Source organism: Chrysemys picta, chromosome 13 (genome assembly GCF_011386835.1).
Source record: "Chrysemys picta bellii isolate R12L10 chromosome 13, ASM1138683v2, whole genome shotgun sequence".
Lineage (NCBI taxonomy): Eukaryota > Metazoa > Chordata > Testudines > Emydidae > Chrysemys > Chrysemys picta.
In genome coordinates this window covers 51,370,087-51,393,437 of record NC_088803.1, presented here as the reverse complement: position 1 = coordinate 51,393,437, position 23,351 = coordinate 51,370,087, and the positions used below count along the sequence as shown (strand labels likewise).

Sequence of the window (23,351 nt, the reverse complement as noted above, 5' to 3'; positions counted from 1 at the left end):
CAAGTTCCCAGCCCTCTCACAGCCCCCCAAGTTCCCATTATCCCCCCAGTCCCTGGCCCCCCAAGTTCCCAGCCCTCTCACAGCCCCCTAAGTTCCCATTATCCCCCCAGTCCCTGGCCCCCCAAGTTCCCCTCATTCCCCTCTCAACCTACCCACGGTCCCTTCACCCCCCGCCAACCACCACCTTAAATCTGTGTTCACGTCTCCCTCGCCCTGACGTCATCGGGTTCCTTCTGACCCCGCCCCCTACCCATGACGTATGCCGGCTCCTCGTTTCGTGCCCCGCCCAACGCCCGCCCTGTCGTGGCCCCACCCACTCAGCGGCTGTTTCCGGTCCGGGGACGTGGCGTCGCTGATGACGTGTTCTGCCCGCGCCTCCCCGGAAGCGGGCGGGTGAGGGGTCGCGCGGCGGGTCGCGTTGTGGGTGTCGGCGGCGGCGCAGGTCCGGGTCCGGGTCCGAGATGGAGAGCGCGAGCCAGGGTACTGCGCCGGGGCTGCCGGGGCTGCCGTGCCCTGAGGGGAGGGGCCGGAGCTGTCGCTGCGGTGGGTGGGTGGGAAGGGGCTCAGGGGGCCCAGCTCCGCCCCGGTCCGGCCGGGTGCTGCAGGGGCGGGGGGTGGGCCCGGCTGAGCCGCCCCTGGCTGAGCTGAGGCGGCGGCTGCTCTCAGGGTTAGAGGCTGGGCCGGGTCTCTCGGTGTGGCGGGCGGGGGGGCAGGTGCCCTGCCGCCGCCCTCTGCCCGGGTCAGGGTGCCTGGGCGCTGGCTGCGGAGGCCTGGCCTGGCTCCCTACCTGCCGTCTGGGGGGCGCTGAGTGAGGAAGGGCGGGACGCTCTCGTTCTCAGGGCTGCTCTGCCCGCAGCACGGTGCGCTGAGAAACTTACAGCCGTGGTCCCTCTGGAGAGCCGCCCCCTCTCTAGGCAGTAGGGATAGGTGGAGAAGGCCTCTCTGGGGAAGCCCATCCCTGTGCATGGCTGAGGGAGGATGTGTCTGTTAGTACCTTGATTATGTTGTCTGGCCTTAGGCAGAAACCCAAGAGATACAATCTAGAAGATGGGTTTCAGAGTAGCCGCCGTGTTAGTCTGAATCCGCAAAAAGAACAGGCGTACGTGGGGCACCTTAGAGACTAAGCGAAAGCTTATGCTCAAATACATTTGTTAGTCTCTAAGGTGCCCCAAGTACTCCTGTTCTTATCTAGAAGATACTAGATCGGAAGAATCAGAGCTGAACTCTGTTTGGAAGAGGAAATGTCTTAACTTCTACGATTTCTCATATATTTGAAAACTCCTCTGGAGCTGGAGCCACGCCTATTTTTAATAGAATGAGAACTGGAGGATGAGGCTGTAAACAAATGTATTTGCAATTATAGGAATGAGGGCATCTGACTCCATTCTTTGACAGAATCAAACCATAATTATTATAATCTGTAGATACTGTGCTGCTCTAGAGCACACTTGCTGGGATGACTTCAAAGCTTTCTTGCTTCTGCAGTGCTAGTGGTATCATCTGTAGTGTAGTGCATGTAATTCACTAAACTAGTAGTTGAGGTCATGACACTTGTTAATTAAATGGAAGCTGTATTGTTGGCTTCCCTTATACACATTCTGTAAATGAGAGATGCACTTCAAGCTAGTTCAGGGGATCTACTGGCACAGATGTTCCCTGCAGGACAGTCTCTCTCTGAAGTGTTACAGGTTCCGATGGATTGCCCAGTTTATAGTTAACTTCCGATCCAGGTCTGATCACTCCTGTGTAGAGAGATGCACCTTGTTTACCCTGCCTTGTATATTAGTAATGCATGTACTCAGTGATTAATGTGTTACTTTAGGCCAAGGAGCTGTTAAAATATTTTTGACTAGTACATTTTTCTTCCGATACTTCTGAAAGATGCTATGTCTATTGTTAGATGCGAACTTTCTCTTCCTCTTTTTTTCTCCCCGGGACTCCCTCTGTATGTACTGTGGAGCACATCTGCTTGCATAACATGCTTTGCTTGCTAGCGGCTTATTTTTTCCGCATTCTGCTTCTTGTCTGTGACAGATATCAACCTTAACTCTCCCAACAAAGGTCTGTTGTCGGATACCATGACAGACGTACCTGTGGATAATACTGCTAGTGCAAGGACCTCTGCACCTGAGGGGCTGACTGAGGCTGAGGAAGAGGAGTTAAGATCTGAGCTTGCCAAGGTAAAATGGCGCTACCATTTCTGTTTAGACTGTACCTCTATATCTGTGAGAAGTAAGAGAGACAAGTGGTAATTTCATTTGCTATAAGAAAGCTTAAGGGACACTAAATGTTTTAGCCTTCAGCAATGGAGTAATGTTAGTCTCTCCTCTGGAATCTAAATCCATCATTCCGCTACTGAAGAATAAAAGTAACTACTAACTTTGTAGACTTTAACAATATGCTTTATTTCATGTTCCCCCTTCTGGTTTTGCTGCAGCAGTTAGCACCTTTATCAGAGTTTTCCTGACATCAAAGTTACAAGGAAAATGGTTTTCCACAAACTGAGGGTAAACAAAAAGCCATTTAATTTCAGGCTCCATTCAGAATGAGAAAACAGGTGGAGTATGGGGGAGAAACTACTCTTGAATTATGAGAACATGGAGTTCCTTTTAATGTTTTTTCCCATCATAGGCAATGGCTTTAGATCTAAAAGCTTTTAAGATATTGCGGGTTTGCAAATTTACATGCAAATAGGCAAATAATGAAGGTGACCTCTTTAAATGTCAGTCTATAACTTGCACCTGAAACAAAACAGGAAGTGAGAGCTACAGCTGTTTTCTTGTAGTTTCTGAACTCACTGTAGAAATCTATTCTGATTGTTTGACTTGAATGCAATTTCAGTAATGCAAAGCAGTCCAGATGTACTGCGTTGTGGCTTGTTAAGATTTGTTTCCTTCTGCCTCCACCTATTTTCTGACACTTACAGTTCTGATGACAAACAGGATTGAAACCAGAAAATAAGCCACAGAAATAGATGGATCTTAGCTTCGTAATAAAAACAAAGGAACAGAATTATAAAAATAAACCATTTCCTTGTATGCAGGATTCTGCAGTTTTTCAGATCTGTTAATAGAATCTACAGTTAACGGAGGATCCAGCCCTAGAAAAGGCTTCTGTGATTTTTTTTTTTGTGACATTAAGTGGCCAGTGGGGTTATTTTTCTGGAAATTTTCCTAACTTAACCTCAATTTTTTTTTTATTGGTGGCATACTAAAGTTAATCTGTCTAAATCTTTTAAATCAAATTTAATTGGTGTCTGTGGAATTTAGATTTCATCTCACTTTTTTGTTAGCAGAGCTTCAGTGTATAAATATATCAGATTTATATTGAGGGAGCTGTGAAAAGTTATTGCCTACTTTTCTGTTTAACCACTTTATTAAAAGTTGTGATCAAACTGAATTTCTGTAACACTAAGGCATGCTTCTAACTGGGAACCTGTCTTGTAGGTGGAAGAGGAAATTGGTACCTTGCGTCAGGTATTGGCTGCCAAAGAGAAGCACTGTGGAGAACTGAAGAGAAAGCTGGGTTTGACCACTTTTGATGGGCTGAAGCAGAACCTGTCGAAGAGCTGGCATGATGTCCAAGGCTCCAATGCGTAGGTGTTCCCTGTGCCATAGATTTCAAATATATATAAAAACACTTTGTAAAAAGCAGTTCCTTCCTCTGTAAAAAGTGAGGTTCCTCTGTGACTTTCTTAGTGGAGAGAGGATAAAGAAACTCACAATATTTGCTTGTCATAGTAAAATGTGACTACCAAGCAAAAAGTACCAGAAATCTAGCACTTGATTGTCTGGGAAATGATTTGGGTAAAGCATCTTCTAACAAATGCATGTCATAGTTCAGAGGCTTGATCGTTTGGAATGGTCCTGGAGTAAGTACTTTCTTTTTAAAGGTTGAAATGCTAACTATTATTCAGTGTTTGTAATGAAAACCAGAATGTTGGCTCAATGGGGATCTGTGTTCCATTGCTCAAGCTTAATGCTCTGAATTTCATATTTTAGCAGGGATTGGAATTAGTTTTATAGTGCATATGGCCCAGTGCATGTAATACTCAGTACAGCTCACCTGATGACACAGAGGTGAAGAGAAAGAAAGAAACTGTAATTGAGCTCTAAATCGTAATGCCACAACTGCCCCATTTATTTTATCCTAAATGGAATATCCCTCCTGTGAGCTCAGGTGAATCATTACTTAATCGTTTTTCTATTAGAGAAGTTGCAGAGATCTCGCCTTTATTAAACAGAACAGTCTAATCTCTTTATATTTTTACACCTCTTGGAGTGCCTCTCCTGCCGACATGCACTTTTGCTGGTTGAATTTGTTGGTTGGGGGTGTTGTTTTTTCTCTCTCTCCCCCCCCATCCCATCCCATCCCTGACCAACAAAAATGTTACCGACAAAAGTGATAGTGTAGACAAAGCCTCACTGTTCAGAGGGAAGGGCACAAGGTGTTTCTAATGTGTAGAAAACCACAGTTTGCTCAATCCCTGCTTCAGGTCACCAGGTTGAGTTCTATAGCTAGGGCCCCTACCAAATTCACGGTCCATTTTGGTCAATTTCACAGTCGAAGGATTTTAAAAATAATAAATTTCATGATTTCAGCTATTTAAACATGACATTTTACAGTATTGTAATTGTAGGTATCCTGACCTAAAAAGGAGTTGTGGGGGCTGCAAGGTTATTGTAGGGGGCCTTCCAGTATTGCTATCCTTACTTTTGCGCTGCTGCTGGCGCCGGCACTGCCTTCAGAGCTGGGCAGCTGGAGAGCGGTGGCTGCTGGCCAGGAACCCAGCTCTAAAGACGGAGCAGCTGCCAGCAGCACAGAAGTAAGGATGGTATGGTATGGTATTGCCACCCTTACTTCTGCGCTGCTGCTGCCAGGGCGCTGCCTTCAGAGCTGGGCACTTAGCCAACAGCTGCCACTCTCCGGCCGCCCAGCTCTGAAGGCAACGCAGAAGTAAGGGTGGCAATACCGTGACACCCCTAAAATAACCTGGTGACCCCCTGCTTTAACTCCCCTTTTCGGTCAGGACCCCCCAATTTGAGAAACACTGGTCTCCTCTGTGAAATCTGAGTAGTATCGTGTAAAAGCACACACAAGACCAGATATCATGGGGGGCGACCAGATTTCATGGTCCTTGACGTGTGTTTTGTGGTCATGAATTTAGTAGGGCCCTACCTATAGCAGACTGCACCCAGGAACAGAATGTAGTGAAGCACCTAAACTTCATGAAAAGGTGTGAGGTCATGGTTTAGACTGGCCAATGAGTCATTCCAGACTGTCAGTATCCCTGACTGGTACTATAGTGGTGAGACTGAGATTTTTTTTCCTGTGTCCGGCAGTATGAAGCATATGCAAACAAGGTGAGTTAAGAGCACCGCCATTGACTGCCATAGGAATATGATCAAGAGGGAAGGGAGGTGTTGCAACCCAAGGAACGCTATCTAATATAAGTGTTCTCATGTTGACTATAATTAGAATCTGAACTGACTGACAATGCCATCATGTGGGGGAAGGACTTTCTTGCTCTACATCTTGCTACCCATTTCTTCTCCCCTCAGTCTCTGATCGTTGGCTGGTTTCAACATGTAACTTACATCTCAGAAGTGTTGACTTCTCCTTATTAAATGTTCCCATTTTAAAATATGATTAATCATCAGATTTTTTTTGTTTCTAGTTATATGAAAACATCTGAGAAACTTGGAGAATGGAATGAGAAAGTGACACAGTCTGAACTGTGAGTTCCTCTGGTCATCAGCATCACCTACTTGCTCCTCACTCTATTCTCCAATTTGTATTGCTCGTTCTTTTAGGCATTAGGGATTGATCGTATGCTTGGGGCACAGTGAAGCCATATTCAAAGCTCTTGCTTATTAACAAGGTACCTGACTTTCAACGGCTGCAGAGGTGATGGAAGCAAAAGATATTGCTATCACCACTTTAGCTGTCTGTTGCCATAGCTGAAGGAAAATTCCAATCAGTTACCAGGCCACACTTTACATAAAATGAAGCATGAAATGTTAAGAATTACTGTTGCCTGTCAGCTAGCCCTTGTTAGGCAAAGTGTGAATGAAGTCCCATGCCGTATCAGAGTGAACCTTGCGTTTCCTGTTTTAAAGCTAATCTGTGCTTTCTCCCCTTCACTCCATAAAAATCATAGCAAACACTTTGGGGTCCAGCTGACTGACTCCATTCTTCTGTGCACAAAGGTAGACAAGATGATTGGATGTGTTCAGTGCTAGGAGGAATGAGGGCCAAACAAACTTGGGCATATATGTGTCAGCTACTGGTAACTGCTACCATGTTAGTGTGACTTTGACAATTTACAAATAAGGGCCTATTGTTAATCTGTTGGATGCCAATATAGGTTAGAATTCTGTGAATTTTAGTTGGCGTGGTGTTGAGTAGAACTTCAATTACTAGCAGACAGTATCAGAGGGGTAGCCGTGTTAGTCTGAATCTGTAAAAAGCAACAGAGGGTCCTGTGGCACCTTTGAGACTAACAGAAGTACTGGGAGCATAAGCTTTCGTGGGTAAGAACCTCACTTCTTCAGATCTGAAGAAGTGAGGTTCTTACCCACGAAAGCTTATGCTCCCAGTACTTCTGTTAGTCTCAAAGGTGCCACAGGACCCTCTGTTGCTTTTAGCAGACAGTAGTTATTACAATGCATTTCTTGTTACCTGGTCATCTGTCTTTAGAATATTTTCATTAGTTAGTATTAGGCATTCATTGATCTTAGTTCTAAAATAATGTAGGTTCTGCCATGTAGTAGAACTTCTAGCAATTGAGATCTTGTACGTTTTTTGGACTTATGTAATTTTCTGTTAAAGATGAGGAAATGGAGATGAAAGTTACATGACTTGCACAGGGTCATGCAAGGCAGTATCAGAGCTGGAAATAGAACTCCAATTCCTGGTTCCTATGCTCAGTCCTATACCAGGCTGCAGTGTAGCTGCTAAATAGAGAGTAGAGGGGAGGGAGTGGTTCCCCACAGGAGGCAAAGTGGGAGACTTTACAACTTTGTTTGAACTGGCCTGATAACTTCTGTACTCCTAGCTTAAATCTGTGCAATTTCTTTGGCCAGCCACCATTATCTGAATAAAGAGGAAACCTGGGCTTGGATGTTTGCCCACATCTAAAAGAACAAAGTGTTTTATAATTCTTTCCTCTAATAGCCATTCCCTCTCCTCCCCCCCCACATCTATCACATGGGAATAGAACTTGTTTCCTTAAACATCTAGAGGCATTAGTGATGTGGATGGTCCAGGAAGGAGAGCATCTGTCTTGAAAGCATTGGCACCTTTTCTAATTTCCGTTGTATTTGTAGATATCTTTCAGCCAGCAGCACACTGGAGGACTGGAATGAAAAATTAACCCAATCAGAAGCGTGAGTGTTTTAACCTTTAGCGTAAACCAACTTTCAAAAAAACACATTGTCACTAACACACTCTGCCCCAAGCTAACAATTTTCTGCTTTGACTAGTCCCATAAAGTACTACCGATAAAACCCTTTTATGTTTACCCAATAAATACACATTTCATATTCAAGTCACTGATGTGACTCCAACTGTGGTCAGTAGTGACATCTTTACCCGCCAACAGCTGTCTACTGACCTGGGAGAAATGAGTTGATTCATTCCAATTTTTGGTGGACGGGGTCCATATCACTCTGACCGTATTCAGAGTTGGCACTGGGTTTGTCAGTGTGACCTGACAAGCCATGAATTGAATAGACAGACTGAGCTATCTAATACCTAGATATGGTGAGGGAAAGTAATGGGTCATTGTGATGCAGCCTGCACTTTTTTCCTATTTGGTGTCTGATCTCAGAATCAATATGGCTTCAGTTTCCAAGGCAGTCAGTTTACCGTTTTAGAGCACCGAGTAAATGTTAAAAACTTACGAACCCCACAGCTATTGTATTCTGCCCGTCAGTCTCAAATAGTCACTCTTCTGATGTTAAGCAATCCCTTCTTTGGGTGGAGGTTCCTCCTTTTCATGCTGTTTTTAGGGTGTTAGCACTGCTGCAGTAAAATCTAGGTCTAACCTGTGATCTTAACTCATGTTAAAGCAGATGGTTAAATCTCTCTCCTCAGGAATCCTAGTAGCTACTGTCTTCTAAAGATAAACTTTGCTTAGCTTGCATAATAGCCTTGCTTCCTGTCATAGTATGGCTAAAATTGCCTGCTTGCGTAGTAGCTTGACTGCGGGATTTCTTATATAATTTGTTTCCTTGTTTGGAGCTGGATTTTTGTTGTTGCTTACCTGACTGAATGAAGTCTTCTCTGGAGTAAATGCTACCAGTATATTATAAAAATTATTCCTAGCCCTCAAACTGCTCATTACATTTTTAATGCAGTCTCCATTTGTAATGGATTGTAGCTGAGTGGATTATGAGAGGCAGATAGGAGCTCCTTAACTTTCCAATTTTGCTTAGATAACGGCAAATGTAGGTTTAGGTCACTTGTAGCTGAACTCCCTTCTGTAAATCGTGGTATGGAATTCAGTTTCTTTTCTGGTAACTTGAATTATATTATCTGCTAGTGTGTGTGTCAACATAAAGGTGGCTTCCTGTCACGAGAGCAAATGAAAGATGTTTTTTATTGTGTAACACGGGGGGGGGGGGGGGAGAGGGGGAAGAGGGGAGGGACATCAGAACTTACCAGAGTGTGGGGTTCTCAAGTAGACTACACTTGCGTTACAAAATGAGAGTAAACCCTGGCTGTTTCGTTACTTGGTGATATTGAGCACTGTTCTTTAAACCCTAGTTATTACCTAAGTCAGTAGTATTTAATCAGAGTTCAGTCCATGGACGTGTTCTCATACAATAAGAAACTTCCTGTTAGATCTGTTTCCTTGCAGTCATTGATAATAAATTGCCAGAAAACAGCAGTAGGGAAGCCTGCCTATGTAGCTTGTTCAAGAGCTGTTTTTTTTTTACACCTAGAATAGTTTTTCATGCCAGTCTTCCTGCTTGGATTGGCACTAGAAAGAATGTTATCCAGCAGTTGGAATGCTAGCAAGCTAGACAATGTTGTTGTCATGTTGGTCACAGTATAGTAGAGAGATAAGGTGACAGAGGTAATATTTTCTTTATAAGACTAACTACTGTTGGTGAGAGACAAGTTTTTGCTTCTCTCTCCAGCCAAAGTTAGTCCAATTAAAAATATTACCTCATCTGCCTTGTCTCTCTCTAGCAAGCTAAACACAAATTTAAAATAAAGTGGGAAGGGATGAAAAGTGAAATTCCTAGGGCATTTTGGGAAACAAGTGCAGAATTCCCATTTCCTTGATCTAGGATTAAATAAATGCCAGTAGTCATATTCAGGAAATACAAGGTTGTTTTTCCTGCCAGGTTTCTTGGGACTCTTCTGCTGAGTAAGTAGTCATCTTCTGTTGTTCCACTGCGTGAGCTGTTAGACGGCATAACTTACAAGCTTCCTGACTGAACTGAAAACAAAGGCCTAACCTATGACACTTGTAGCGCTTTCGAAGAGAAATCCTTTGTGCATTGTTGAGAGGCTTCTCTTGGCTTCCAGTCCTTGATCAAGAGCGTGGTTTGCCACCTAATCAAAGCATGTAATGTGGAGGGAGGGTAGAAGCTGGTGCAATTGCCCAATGTGTACAGGAGGTGGCTGGAGGAGATTGCAGAATCATTTAGTCAGATGAGAGAACTGTCGGTGTCAGATGTTCTGTGATTTCTGTTTTCTCTGTGTCTGACACTGGCAGCTGGATGAGAGCAAGCAAGAGGGAGGTGAGGCTAGTGGGAGAGGGGAGAATTTTATGGGTCTAGGTGTAGGCCTTTGCCATGTTGAAGGGATTTGTCCAATGTTTGGGGTTCCTAATGCTGCAGTGTTGGAACCCCAAACATTGTAGCATTACTTTAAAAAAGGGAGTTTACATTTTAAACATGTGGAATGCCCCTAGTGCCCTCAATTTCATAAAAAATTAAATATGGGGCCAATTTAAGTTTGTGTAATATTGCATATGTGTCCACTGCCATAGTACTGGTCTGTATTAATATGTGCAACCTGCTGTCCTAACTTGCATTGGAGCCTGAGGCTTCTCAATTTATGGGCATTACTGGAGTACAAAAATGTATGTGTAGTGTGATTCAGTTCTTGTCACAGTTCTGTTGGGTAGCACTACTGAACAGTGTGACAGCCTGCTCTGGGGAGATGCCCAGTACCCAGGAGGGATGGGGCCTGAATTCCTTGTATTCCAAGGAAGTTTTGACTCTGCAGGTCAGGTGTAAATTCATTAGCTGCAATATTGCCCGAAAGCCTGTTTTAAAGCAAACAGCATTCAATACCAATCCCTCACCCTTAAATCATATAATTACCACCACGTCTTACAAAACAAGTTGGGCTGTGGAGAAGGATCAGGAATGACACTGGAAGACCTGGATGTTAGACATCCAATATCCTGCGGATTTTAAGTCTTTGTTATCTGAATTTGATGGGCATGAATTTGGCAAATGACTAGATTACACAATATGAATGGTCATTTTTGTTGGGACTGGGGGTGAGGAAATAAAGCTGATTCATTACTGAGCTTTGTGAAGTTCTAGGCATGTGCAGTAACTAGTGTAGTTGAGCCAAGAGGCCTGTTCACGTTATAGAATGTGGGTTGTTGGGCTTAAAAAAGCATAATTTCAGAGGACTTCTTGGAATCTGGCTCAAAGTGCCATTGTGTTATCTCCCACACTCCCATCTGGAGAGTGAGAGAGAGAAATAACTGTCAGCCTAAATTGTCTACTTGAACTTGTTGCTTCTTGCTTTGGTATTTGAGGGATGAGAGAGTAGTGGGTGACTCTTACATGTCCTGTTCCAAAATACTCTAGCACAGTTTATGTAAGAAGGATAACTTCAGACGTAAATACTCAGGTACCAGAAAACCCAGATTTAATTTACCCCAAATTTGGTGTTCCCTTGTTGGTGTATGTAGCTGATTTTTTTTTTCCTCACAAGTTGAAGTTGCTGTAGATATAGATGCTAATTGCCAACCCAAGAGTAGCTTGGGTAGGATGCAGTTGTGCAAGTGGCTTAGCATGTATTTGTTCACCTGTGGTCCCAGAGCATGGCTTGAAATAAAAAGGCTTTGGAGTGCCTATTCTCTCCAACCCTCTTACGAACTTTTCAAGTATGTGTAAAATCAAACTCCTGTAGAGCTGTCCAAGACTTCATTTACCTGTGGTTAAAGGTAACTGATGGGAAACTTTTCTAGCTATTGGTTCTAAGCTGCAATTGCAAAGGTGATGCTCGCTCATTCTTGCAATTCTTATCTATTTCGTAACATGTCAGTATTACCAGTTTCTTCTTCCATCCTGAACTCTGCGACAAAAATGCTTTCTCCTCCCTCAGGGCTGAAAGTTTGTTTGAGAACAATTACTCAATACTGAAAGGGGCAATTTTTTTCTGAAAAGGAAGAGTGGGGAGCTGTAAGCACTTTAAAAAAAACAAAACAAAACCCCAAACTGGAAATTTTGAAATGTTCACTGAAATATCCGCTAATCAGATTTAATGATTAGAGGAAACTAAAATATCAACATGGACTAAATGTGAAGAAATAAATTGACTTGCATTTTCTTGCTAAGATTCAAAGCCGTAAGTACACACGAGACCAGAAGAGTAGCTTTCAGCCATGTCAGTGCAACCTGCTAACCTAGTGCCCCGCTCTCTTTGCCTTGGAATCTTTTCCAAAATGCTGGCAGGTGCTTCTCACTTGGCTGCTTGTAATATTTCCCCCTACTAACCTTCAGTTGTTCAACTTCTTTCTGTTTAGTTATAAGAAGACTCAGGAAACCCTGTCCCAGGCAGGACAGAAAACTTCAGCTGCCCTTTCCAACGTGGGCTCTGTTATCAGCAGGAAACTTGGTGACATGAGGTAAGAGCTCTGTTCCACTTTCACTGTAGCACTGGAGTCCAGGATTCCCACAGTGTTGAGGTTTGGGCATCTGGAATTCATGACTAGTTTTTTTCCCATGTTAGTTCTGTGCACTGCATGAATCTGATACAGCTATTTCATGTAACCCAGTATATGTCGCTCAGGTTTTAATACATATTTTTCTAAGCTATTTCTGGTAAGAGCTCCATTCTCAGGAATCCTTTCTTCATTTCCCCCAGCAGTGTTCTTAGAGGTCTGTCTTTGGTGATAACTCTTATCGCTTTAATTTTCAACACTTCCCAGAACATATAAATATGTTAATATAAACATAAAATTCTCTTGTTCCACAAATTGATAAAATATTGTAGTCTCCCCCATACCGGGAAAAAGTACCATATTGTTCCACTGCAGCTCATTCATCCTGTTTTGAATAGTGGTGTTGAAAAGATTTGAGGGGAGCCCCTTTTTGTTCTTCTGCAGGAAGATGGAACTCTATTTTAACACCAGCATAAAAAGTGAGAAAATGGAGTCTAGCTCTTTGGCTCCATCAGAGATGTAGAGAACCTCAAGGTGGAGAAAACTGAACATGTAATATTATGCAACAAAAATAATGTGCATCGGTTCTCTGATGTATGGAAAGTTAATATTCCTTGCTGATGGGCACAACTACCTAGCACAGTGGGGAATGGGTATTGTGGGGAAGGGGGGTTTAATAAAGGAAGTGACTCAGTCCAGATGTTTGTTACTAATATAGACTAGAACTTTTCCTTTCCATGTTCAGTGACTACAGAGGCTTATAAACCCACTAATCTGGTGAAAGGGAACAGGAGGAATTGTTTAAAGATCTAGAATCAATGTCATGTATCCCAAATTCTTATATCTTTAGATGTAAAAGCTAATATTAGATTATTGCATAGGTTTTAGAGACTTGTATTAGCTACTGTACCAGGAAGGCTGCTAATGTCTCACTGTGTAGCGGAGGAGGTAGCTCCCTGGGACAGCAGAAGGTGGCTTTAGAAACGATGGATAAGCCAGTGTTATATTAGCCATTGGAGCACAAAACCAACTATATTTCGGCTGTCTTACACTTAGATATAGCAGATATTTAACCTCATAAATATCTCTAGTGACTTGAGGTTGCTATAATCAATGAAATAATGCAAGTTAGGAAATTAGGCATTCCCAGGCATTCATGTGCGATCAACTGAGGGTTTCAGTAAGCACCATCTAGTATTGGTTTGACCTAATTTTGAGGGCAGGAAGTATCCGTCAATACAACACCTATCTCAAAGGGATACTGACAAAGTAATTTAATTTCTTTATGAATTTCTTCTACTGAGCTATGAAAATGTGGTGATTCACTTTCTGCTAAATCTTTTCTAGCATTTCATTTGGCGTGGATGGCTAAACTAGTCAATTTCTAGTTCTCTTGTACTAGTCCAATGCTTTTTGGGTTCATAGCTTTGCAAAGGGAAGTTCCAAGTTAAAACAGTCTTCACTGAACTAAGAGAACTCCTAGGCAACTTAAGTTGACAATATCTCTAACTGAGGGCTGGTTTTCACTACCCGCCCGGATCGGCGGTAGAAAATCGATCTCTTGGGGATCGATTTATCGCGTCTTGTTGGGACGCAATAATCGATCCCCGAATCGACGCGCGTACTCCACCAGCCCAGGTAGGAGTAAGTGCCGTCGATGGGGGAGCCGCGGCGGTCGATTTGCCACCGTCCTCACAGCGGGGTAAGTTGGATCAGATACATCAAATTCAGCTACGCTATTTGTGTAGCTGAATTTGCGTATCTGAAATTGATCCCCCCCACCCCCCCGGTAGTGTAGACGTAGCCTCAGATGCCTCAGAGGTAGTGTTCAGATCTGTATAAGATTTAGCCTTCCCTGCAGGTTCAAGGTCAGCTTAGAACTAGGGTTCAGACTGGTTTTAAAAAAAATCCTCTAGATTTTAGCCACACTTTAATTGAAAAATTATCCATTTGGCTTTGGGTGTGGTGCTTGCTCTGATCTAAGTGCTCATATTGCACCCATCAGTATGGTATCTAACAGGGAAACCAAACCATAAGGGCAGATTTGTGTGAGTGGTTCAAATGGAAATAATTCAAAGGTCTTCAGATGAACAATTGCAGTTTTAGCTCATCTCTAAATATTATTATTGCCTGTGCTTGAGTATTAGTTGCCTTGGTCTTCTGTGATCATATTTAGTCCAGAACCTTCAAGCAAAACTAGTATCTAGTAATTGTAGAGTGTAATCCCCTCTGGGAAGGAAGGGGGAAAAGAGTCTCAGGATGACTTCAGCCATTCTTCTTAAACTCCGTTACGTGTGTATTAGTCCTAAGGGAGTTAAATGGTGCATTTTTTGTAAAGCTGTACTTTGCATACAGGTTCAGTGCAAAAGCATTGTGATCATGGTGTTTGCACTAAGGTGTTAGAACAGCAGAAACCCACTTACTCCATTCTGTGCCAGAACTATCTTGCATGGGCCAAACGTAATGGGGAAAGAAGATCTGTTAGAAGTCTTCCAGACAGTTAATGACAGTGTTCAGAAAAGATATTCTGTAAATTACAGTATTTAACTTTTTCTCTAGAGTTTTTTGCAGGATATCAACTCTTCCCTAGACTCTGCATACGTAGCTGCCTAATTTATTAAAATAGTCTTTTTTTTTTTTTAACCAAAAAAGTTATCTTTAAACATGACATTTGACAAAATTCAGATTGGGCAGTTTCTTCATCACAGCTCTCATTCTTCCCAGAGATTCTCCTTTTCCTCTGTGGCTTGGAGTACCCAGGTGGTAAGCATTTGATGTAATCTCTGATCACATAGTACTGGATAATCCGAATTTACTCACTGAGTTGTACGTGGCATTCCTGGAGTAGCAGATATTGGTGCACATCTTCAGTAGCACCCAGGTTATGTGAATTGGGCAGAGAATTAGTCCAGTTTCTAACCTTTCTAGTGTGCATTTGACTCCTCTTCCCTACTAATGACCCGGCAATTTGTATAAATCTTTTCTTTCTCCCATTTATTTTAAGGCAGTAGCAGACTGAAATGGGCAAAATATGGTTCCTTTTGCCAATGTCATAAGTGCATAGTAAATATGGGGATCTACCTACCAAACATGAAGCCGTGGCAAAAGTGTGAATTCTGTGCCTTGTAAGCCCAATCACTTCACAGTCTGATTGGGAGCATTTGTGCTACCACTAACCTGCCATGACGAAACCATGCACAAATATTGTTTGTTCAGCAATGTGAACTTGTTAGTTCTCAATTTAACTCTGTAACCTTAAATTTCCTAGAGCAATGCCAGTGTGTCCATATCAAAATATATAGGCTGTGTAGTATGAATTCAGCAAAAAAAAAGTGAATAGAAAAAGGTACACGTTAATTGTAATTTACATAGAAGAAACTCCCGAATTTCCTGTCTAAACATGCAGCACTAATGTGAAAACACCCTACATTAATGCAATTAACACTTTCTTCTTGGAAGACAAAGTGGTGGGTCTGTGGGCAGCTTCTCCGTCAGAAATATATAACATCAGTCACAGCATTACTAAATAACTCAGTGGGATTTGCTGTGGATTTATGGCCCTATAGTGGAAAACAAATGAAAGTAACCTTTGCTTCTTTCCCATGAAGATTTAATAACACTACACACACAACAGAGGAAGACTGGAAGTAAACCTATATTGCTCTCTGTCTGTACTTCTCTGCTGTCTTAAAAGGAAAAAATCCTGAGACTTTCAATACAGATTCAATTGATATTTTTGGAGCAAAGTCTTCAGCAGCAACATTCCCTCCAAATAGAACTGTAAACTGTTGGTGGTCGTGATGTGATCAGAGATTACAGTGAGTGAGGTTGGTTTCTTGTAGTGAGCAGTTTTCCTCTGAATGGGTGAGATGTTACTTGTTTTCAATGAATCTCAGTGCTAGCCTTTAACTGTAATTGCTTGTTAGAATGCTCCTGGGGCTTTATCTCTGATTGTCCATTCAGCCTGCATTTTTATAAGAAAAGGATCCAGACATTTATTTTCCCATCTGCCACAAGGATTGAGATAACAGAAGGGGACACTGCAGACTGTTTGTCAGCCTTAGTTAGCTGCTGAAAAATGCTAGGAAGGGGGTAATGACAACATAAATGTGCAGAATGGTTGGTCACGATTCCCTTGTAAAACACAGTGCCACTATAGAATCAAAATAACTTGTGTTGAGAAACCTCTTCAGTACATCAGTTAGTTGCCATGCATTGCTGGAGTGTCTGAAATGTAATAGCTTTAGAATTCATCATGTTCAATAGTTAACTTCTGGTACTTGAAGTTGTCTATGATTAAGAGGACTGATGCTGCTCGTTACTCTGCTACATCTTCTCCAGCCGCCTAACCTCTGAGACTAGTCCAGGGGTTCTCAAACTGGGGGTCAGGACCTATCAGGGAGTCGTGAGGTTATTACCTGGGGAGGTCGTGAACTGCCAGCCACCACCCCAAACCCCGCTTTGCCTCCAGTATTTATAATGGTGTTAAATATATAAAAAAGTGTTTTTAATTTATAAGGGGGGGTTGCACTCAGAGGCTCGCTATGTGAAAAGGGTCACCAATACAAAAGTTTGAGAACCACTGGACTAGTCCATATGGTGGCTAGCTTAACTAATGCGAATGGCTGTTCTGCAAGTCCTGTGCAGCGTTGCTATTAAAGCTACAAAAGTCTTAGCCAGTTTAGCTTTCTCTGTTATCTCGGCATTCTCCGTTGATGCAGGTCTCAGGCATTCTTGCCTTGCAGCATTTTACTGTAGTGTATGATTTCAGTAAGATAATCTTAATGGAATGCCCTCTTCATCATTAGAAAGGACAACTTTCAGAATGTATATTTTCTAATATACAGTTCATGTCAATGTTTGAAGGAGTCTGCTACTGTAGCTACTACTACAAGCATATTGATGGTTAAATATTATTTTGAGCTGATGATGACTGGCTGCAGGACAGCTCCTGAATTTATGTAATCTGGAGACATTTTATCAAAGAAGGAAAAGGGCTACAAAAAGCACCAATAGATCTTCAAAAGTTCAGTGTCAGGTGCTAAACAGGCTGAGCCGTGCTTGTGGTAATACATACAGTGTTGGGAGTGGTGCATGTTTGTGTATATTGTCCAAGTTGTTAATCTTTTTACAGGAACGAGTTGTAGAAACTCTCCCTTTCAAACATACAAATAGACAATGTTTTTGCTCTGGCTCTCTCTGTTGAAGAGATGGCGTTAATATATGTTGGGGGCAAAACCACAAAGCATGACTAACTTCTTGGGCTTTGGTGTAATCGGCGCCCCTTGTTCTCCGTGGAAAGTTTTATCTTAAGCGTGTGGCGAGACTACTTAGTTTCTACTGCACCGCACTGCTGCAAAGATGAAGCTCTGGCAGCTACATTTAAATAATATAAAATAGAAAGAGAAATCAGAGTAGCTGCAGTGTTGTTTCTTTGTAAATTCATTTTATGCCATCTCCATGTTCTCATCCTGCCTTAGACTCTCTTGTATTGGCAACATGTAACCATTGTAGAAGCTGTCACGGGCCTGGATGGGATAGTTTAGTCTTGGTGGGTGGAGTAGTGACATGGCACCCAAGAATGGGTGGAAGGCAGTTTGGGATGTGACATAAATTATAGTAAGGCTGAACAGTTTGTTATCATGCCCTCACTAGCCATGTCTGCAGACTCAGGAAGAAAACAGTGCCTTGGCTTTCATTTGTTTCCTGTAAGGTGTATTCACAATAGCACTTTTAAATGAAAGCTTAGCGTGTGGCCGCTGTAGGGGGAAGAGGTGGGTTTTCCAGTGTTTGCTAACCCTTGGTAATATCCAGGTGTGAACAACATGTGGGTTAAAACCTTTTTCTAATGAAGACAAGGCTTGAGCGTGTGGACACAGCTCTGTGGCAGGGATTAGATTCAATAGTGCTGGAATGTGCAGTGCCCTGGCTGTAACTTCTTACTGCAGACGCTACCATTATTGATCTTTGCACAACTTCATACCTCAGTTCACATAATATAAGATCATAGGATAAGAAATGTCTTGGGCAGCTTTCTTAATTCCTCTTGAGGCAGATTTTGTTGTAGATAGGTGGGCTTGCTATCTAAGGCATTTGTGTGCAAGACTTATGGGCAGCTAAGCGGAGCAGTCAGTTGGACACTGGGGCCTAACTAACATTTCACTTTTCTTTCCTGCTGCTGCCGATGGGTTCTTCCAGGGCTCATCCCTTCTCGCATTCCTTTAGGTAAGACGCTTTTCGGGGTACTAAAAGAGGCTTACTTATTTTTTTGCTAATCTTTCCAGGGGACGCTGCAGACCGTGGCCCATCTGCACTGCTAATACAGATTAGTTAGGGAACTTGGTTGCAACAGATGTCCCTGGACTGGCCTTACAATGAGATTGCAATTGGTCGGGAGGGTTGAACATAAATAATTGCAGTGCTGTCATTGAGTCCCTTGACTTGGTCATATTTGTAGTGTAGATGGGGCTGTAGGCAATTTACAGGAGCTTTTTTATGTGAAAGCTGACAGCTCAGTGCGGTTCCATGCTCAGGCTCACTGCATGCATCTTGTACCTCTCCCTGTTACTCCTAAATTCTGGGAGTATCCTGCCTGTTAAAATTAAACCCTGATTAACCGAGTAACTTCGTACCAGAAAGCCAGTCATGGACCTTCTCAGCTCTTTTTTTTTGTGTGGGCTGCCTATGCAACGTCTCTTCTCTCTGAAATAAAAATAATCTAGTCCTGGATCTTGGGCCAGATGCCTTTTCTTGATGCTCTTGGGCATAGCGTGGTGTTGAAAAAGCTTTTCCTAAATTAAGCTTTTCAGTGGGAGGTTTGGCTCTTTGTACTGACATAAGCAAATCTGTCAGCAGTAGAAGCACAAAGCCTCTAAACACCATTCACTCTGCCCATATCTTGCATTCTTCAGTTAGAGATACTCAGGCTAACTATCCTATAATTACAAAACTAGTTTGGGCTGCAGTGTGTCAAAGGGCAGGGGAGAGGGGATTTTGTGGCTTACTTCTATTGCCTCAGCTATTTACAGCAGCCTTAATGTTGTTGGGAACAGTAAGTGTTTGGAAATCGTGCAAGACCTAAACACACATGCTGTCAATGTCTGTTTGAATTGTCTAACTCTTCCTTTTCCACTTTTAATGCTTCCGAGTAGCAGTTATTCCATTCGCCATTCGATAAGTATGCCAGCTATGAGGTAACATAGCAAATGTCTATAAAAGTGGGAGGGTGGGAGGCGTAGTTAATTCCAACCCACTTCTAGGGACTTTAAATTCAACTTTCATTTTGGGTATTGGGACTGTTTCCTTCAGTTGACCTCTAATGTGCATTGTGCGGTAATGTCTCCTGCAGCCCCACTAGTTCAGGGCTTTGAGGCCTGTTGCATAGGTTTTAGTGGCTATGTTAGACTCTCTCCTAATGAGGACTCAAGTGAAGTGTTGTAACCCTGCCAAAACTCAAATTGCCATTTTTATTATTTTCAAAGGTCCCTACAGAGAATTATTATCCTTTTGTTAGAATTTCAATACAGTTGTAACTAGTAGTGCAGATGACATCTCTCTGACCTCCTGCTGTATTCCTGGTTTACAAGCTAATGGTCCAGCAAGCCAAAATACCCTGACTTTTGCAGTAGAACAATGTCTTCCTTATGTGGTAAAATCATAACAGTGTAGAGCTCGAAGGGACCTCAAAAGGTCACCTAATCTATCCCTCTGTGCTAAGACAGGACCAGGTATATGTACACCATCGCTGACAGGGGTTTGCTCACCTGTTAAAAACCCCCAGTGCAAGTGATTACACAACCTCCCCACGTAACCTCTTCCAGAATTTAACTACCCTTATGATCACTAGCTGCTGAAGAAATTATAAACTGATTAAGAAGTTTGGCTTTTCTTTACAATAAAATGTTTAATTGGAAACTCTGGTTTTAACATGTAAGAAAAATGTTCTTAGTCCTCCTTTGCATGAGTTTACTTTTGATTGGGACAGTATAATTTCCCTAAACAGAAATGTGCCTTTGTCTTCATCTTCATAGGAGTTAGCAGTACAAATCCCTTCCACACTTAAGTCATCTCTACAAAGTTGAGAAGCTTAATCCTGTAGTTTACAAATCAAAATTATCCTTAAAGCTGCTCATTTTCTAGTAAAAACTTTAGCTATACTTCAGAATTGAGCAGAATCTGGTATAGACTGTAATCCCCATTCCCACACATGGGGATGAATGAACTGTATGATGGGAGTAGAGCTTTGGTTGTACTCGCACCTCTTGTGTTTCTGGCAAACTAAAACAGTTAAGTTTGTTGTATGGGTGCAAATGTTCAAAATGAGTCTTGTGCGCAAATATGTCTAGGAACAGAAACCGAATTCTGTTCTCATGTGAATGTTCTTGCTAGAAGAGCTTGCACACTGCAGTCCGTCGAGGGAACAATTCCACGTGGTATATGTGCTAAATCATAACTCTTCAATACAGACTACTACTCCTGAAACATTTGTGATCGTTCAGTAAGCAGAAAGGCTAAATTTATCAAACAGTGGATTAAAATTAATTGCTCACCTCTAAGGTTCAGTTCTCATACCACAGGACACAAATCTCTCCCACTGACATAAGTGACTACTTCTGTCGTGTGGTCAGAGAATAGAGTCCCAGGTATTCTCATTGGGTTATAACTCTTAATGTTCCGTTCATCTCTTGCACTCCGAAGGAAGCCCTTCCTTTTCAGTCTAATAGTAGGTAATGGAGAAAGCTGAATGACTTTTTTCAGGCCTGTTGAAAATGTTCAGCTTCCCCTTTGGACTAAAAACATGGCTTTCTTACATAAACAAGAAACCAGTCCTTTGTTTGTGAGGCTTTCCCCTCCTACCTAATCTGTAATCCATTGACTCATAACGGAACTCAGCCTGCCTTTTAGGTTTTTAGCTTGAGTGGCCTGTATTCAAACAATGAGAAAAATATAATGTGGTATAAATATCTGCCTTGCAGACCTTGCTGTATGGCATGTCTAATGCAGTTGGCTAGTTAGAGATAGTGAATCCTAACTTGCAGGGAGATGGCGAGATGACCGGAGTGATAACTGCCTTGGGTGTGTTGTGGGTGGTGGTGCTCTTGCATTTGAATGGCTAATGAACTTTCACAGGCTTGATATTCTCAGCCTGTTCAATTCAAACTAAAAACCAGTTGCTCCAGTAGCTTACCCCTTTTGACTTGACATTGCCTTTTTTCCTTTAAGGAACTCTACGACCTTCAAGTCATTTGAAGACCGAGTTGGAACCATAAAGGTAACTGTCTGTTCTCCTGTTGCTAAACTCCCACTTATATCCATGCTAAGCAAATCCCCATGGAAGAGAGTCTGTGTGAAACTAGCTTCAAACTGTCAAAGGGGCACTAGTGCTTACAGAGAACTTCAGGGGAAAATGGCACTTCGGAGCCCCTGTTCTTAAGAATGTGCAGTCTCTAAGGCTAATAATTGGTAATAGATTATGGGGGGAGAATAACTTTACTGTATGTCAGTACACCCCTTGGAGACGTGGTAACTGTTTGCACTGAGGACACAAGACCAGTGTCATTCTCTTGTCATCTTCAACAATTTTTCTTCCTTTTGCAGTCCAAAGTGGTGGGCGGCAGGGAGAACAGCACTGACCCCCAGTCCCCCACAGGATCTGGCGACAAGCCCCCCCAGGACAACGCTCCTTTCTAATCCCTTGGTGTGGCTTTTTGCACGGCTGTGCACAACTGCAGGAGCCCCACTAGTTCTTCACAACAGCAACAGCGTGCAAATAAAGGAAGGGGGCAGTTCCCATTCTGAAGAGAAGTATTCATACATCCATACACAGACATTGCTGCTGGAGTCAAGTAAAATAAAAACAATGTTTTGTACACAAATATTTTACACTAAAGTTTGTAGATGAAATGTATCACTGTGCTGTCCTTTTGGGAGAGCAGGTAAAATGGAGTTTACTCAGCCTAGTCCAGAAATAGAATTTCTTATGCCAAACATGTGCATTTCTCACTCCGTGATAAGCTGCTTGAGTAGGCAAGATTGTTTCTTTAGGCAGGGTGGGAAGAGCAAATATGGAAGAAGCCAACTGCCTGGGAAACACAAATCTTCAATTTCTGGCGACAGCCCTCTGTTCTAAATGATTTATGAAGAGAAGTAGTTCCTAGTCTCCCATCACTGCTCTCTCCCACTACCACAGAGGTGCAGGGCCAGAGCGGCATTGAAAATCTTCTCTCTCGTTAATATGGGAATGGAGTAAACAGTCATTTTCTCTGGGCTCCCAAAAAGGAAACTGTATAGCAGCTGCCTAGTTGTTACACTAACGCTCTAGCTTTAACAGAACTAAAATCTTTATTTTTAAATGTAATGAACTTCCAAAATAAAAGCTAAGTGAGAGCTTTAGCATCATATAGGGAAATAATACCTTGGACTCTGAAGCTGAATCGCAAGCCTTACATCACCTTATGCTTTATTTGTTTATAATCTTTTTATATAGAGAGAAGTGTGCGGGTTACAAAGTTGGGGTTGGAGCACTGGAGTTTTGCATCATACAATAGTAGCAGCATGCCTATGTGCCAGTTATTGTGTTCATTTCAATGTGCACTCTGTTGCCTGAGTGTATACAACTTGCTTCTCTGTTCTTGGGTGTATGCCTTCGTCGTCCTTTAAGGAAGAAGCTCTGAAGGCAGATTAGGAAAGGACAAAGCTCTGTCTCTAGCAATGTGGGCACTGTACTGGAGAATCCTGTCTCTACCCTGCCATTGTGAAGGTGGTTCAGTTTGGAGGGTCCTAAATATGATAGTACATTCTGTTGACTAATATCTCCACCCATATTTACAGTACGTGCAGAGAATCCTGGAGACTAACTTATTCCTCAAGTGTCTGGATATTTTGCTATTCTGCTGTCCAGGACTATCACTCAGGAGCCATAGAATGAAAGGTTACCCTATGGTGGCCTGATCTTATTCTAGGCAAAGGTGCCTCCACATAAAAACCTAGAGTGAGCAATTCTGTGCCTTAGAGGCTAAGTGGGACTTACTCAGGTCTTTAGGTTTGCTTACATACATATCAAAGTAGTTTCTCTGGTTTGAGTTTCTCTAGGATAAAATTTTTTTTGCCCTCTAGAGAAGCAAGTTTTGACATTTGAATTTGCTGATCATAAACCTCAATAACCACCCTTGTTCCCACATTTTGCAGGTGTTGGGGGGGATGCATACTATGAAAAATTAGAAGGCAGATGTGATAGGAAATAGGTGGAGTGTAGAGTGTCATTTACCAGGTTTTATTGTTTGTGGCTGAAATTACCCTCAATGTGGGGGAAACAGTGTCAGTTAAATGCGGGACTGCTGGAGGGTAGATATTGAACTGTTTCTCTCTACAGGTGAATATTGAGGACATTTGTCAATAAAGCTTTCCACTGGGAAACAAATTAAGTGAA

General features: G+C 42.4%; 1 protein-coding gene across 34 annotated transcripts; it reads left to right on the top strand.

The window, feature by feature from the left end:
• Window positions 1–284: 284 nt before the first annotated feature.
• Window positions 285–23,351, top strand: TPD52L2 (TPD52 like 2). Of its 34 annotated transcripts, none has more exons than XM_024106763.3 (10): window positions 319–480; window positions 2,062–2,180; window positions 3,447–3,595; window positions 5,678–5,737; window positions 7,329–7,388; window positions 11,786–11,887; window positions 18,122–18,148; window positions 19,075–19,116; window positions 21,146–21,194; window positions 21,521–23,351. In XM_024106763.3, exons 1-10 carry the CDS (start codon window positions 462–464, stop codon window positions 21,611–21,613), a joined length of 720 nt encoding a protein of 239 aa, XP_023962531.1. In that variant the 5' UTR covers window positions 319–461; the 3' UTR covers window positions 21,614–23,351. The 34 variants fall into 34 exon arrangements, with proteins under 34 accessions (XP_065422288.1, XP_065422278.1, XP_065422294.1 ...); XM_024106760.3 differs by having other exon boundaries at window positions 2,035–2,180; XM_042846694.2 differs by having other exon boundaries at window positions 353–543.

Coding starts and splice junctions, on each gene's coding strand:
- TPD52L2 (XM_024106759.3), top strand. CDS start 462: ATGGAGAGCGCGAGCCAGGGTACTGCGCCGGGGCTGCCGGGGCTGCCG. Junction 3,596..5,677: donor GATGTCCAAGGCTCCAATGC/GTAGGTGTTCCC, acceptor TTTTGTTTCTAG/TTATATGAAAACATCTGAGA. Junction 11,888..18,121: donor AGGAAACTTGGTGACATGAG/GTAAGAGCTCTG, acceptor GGGTTCTTCCAG/GGCTCATCCCTTCTCGCATT.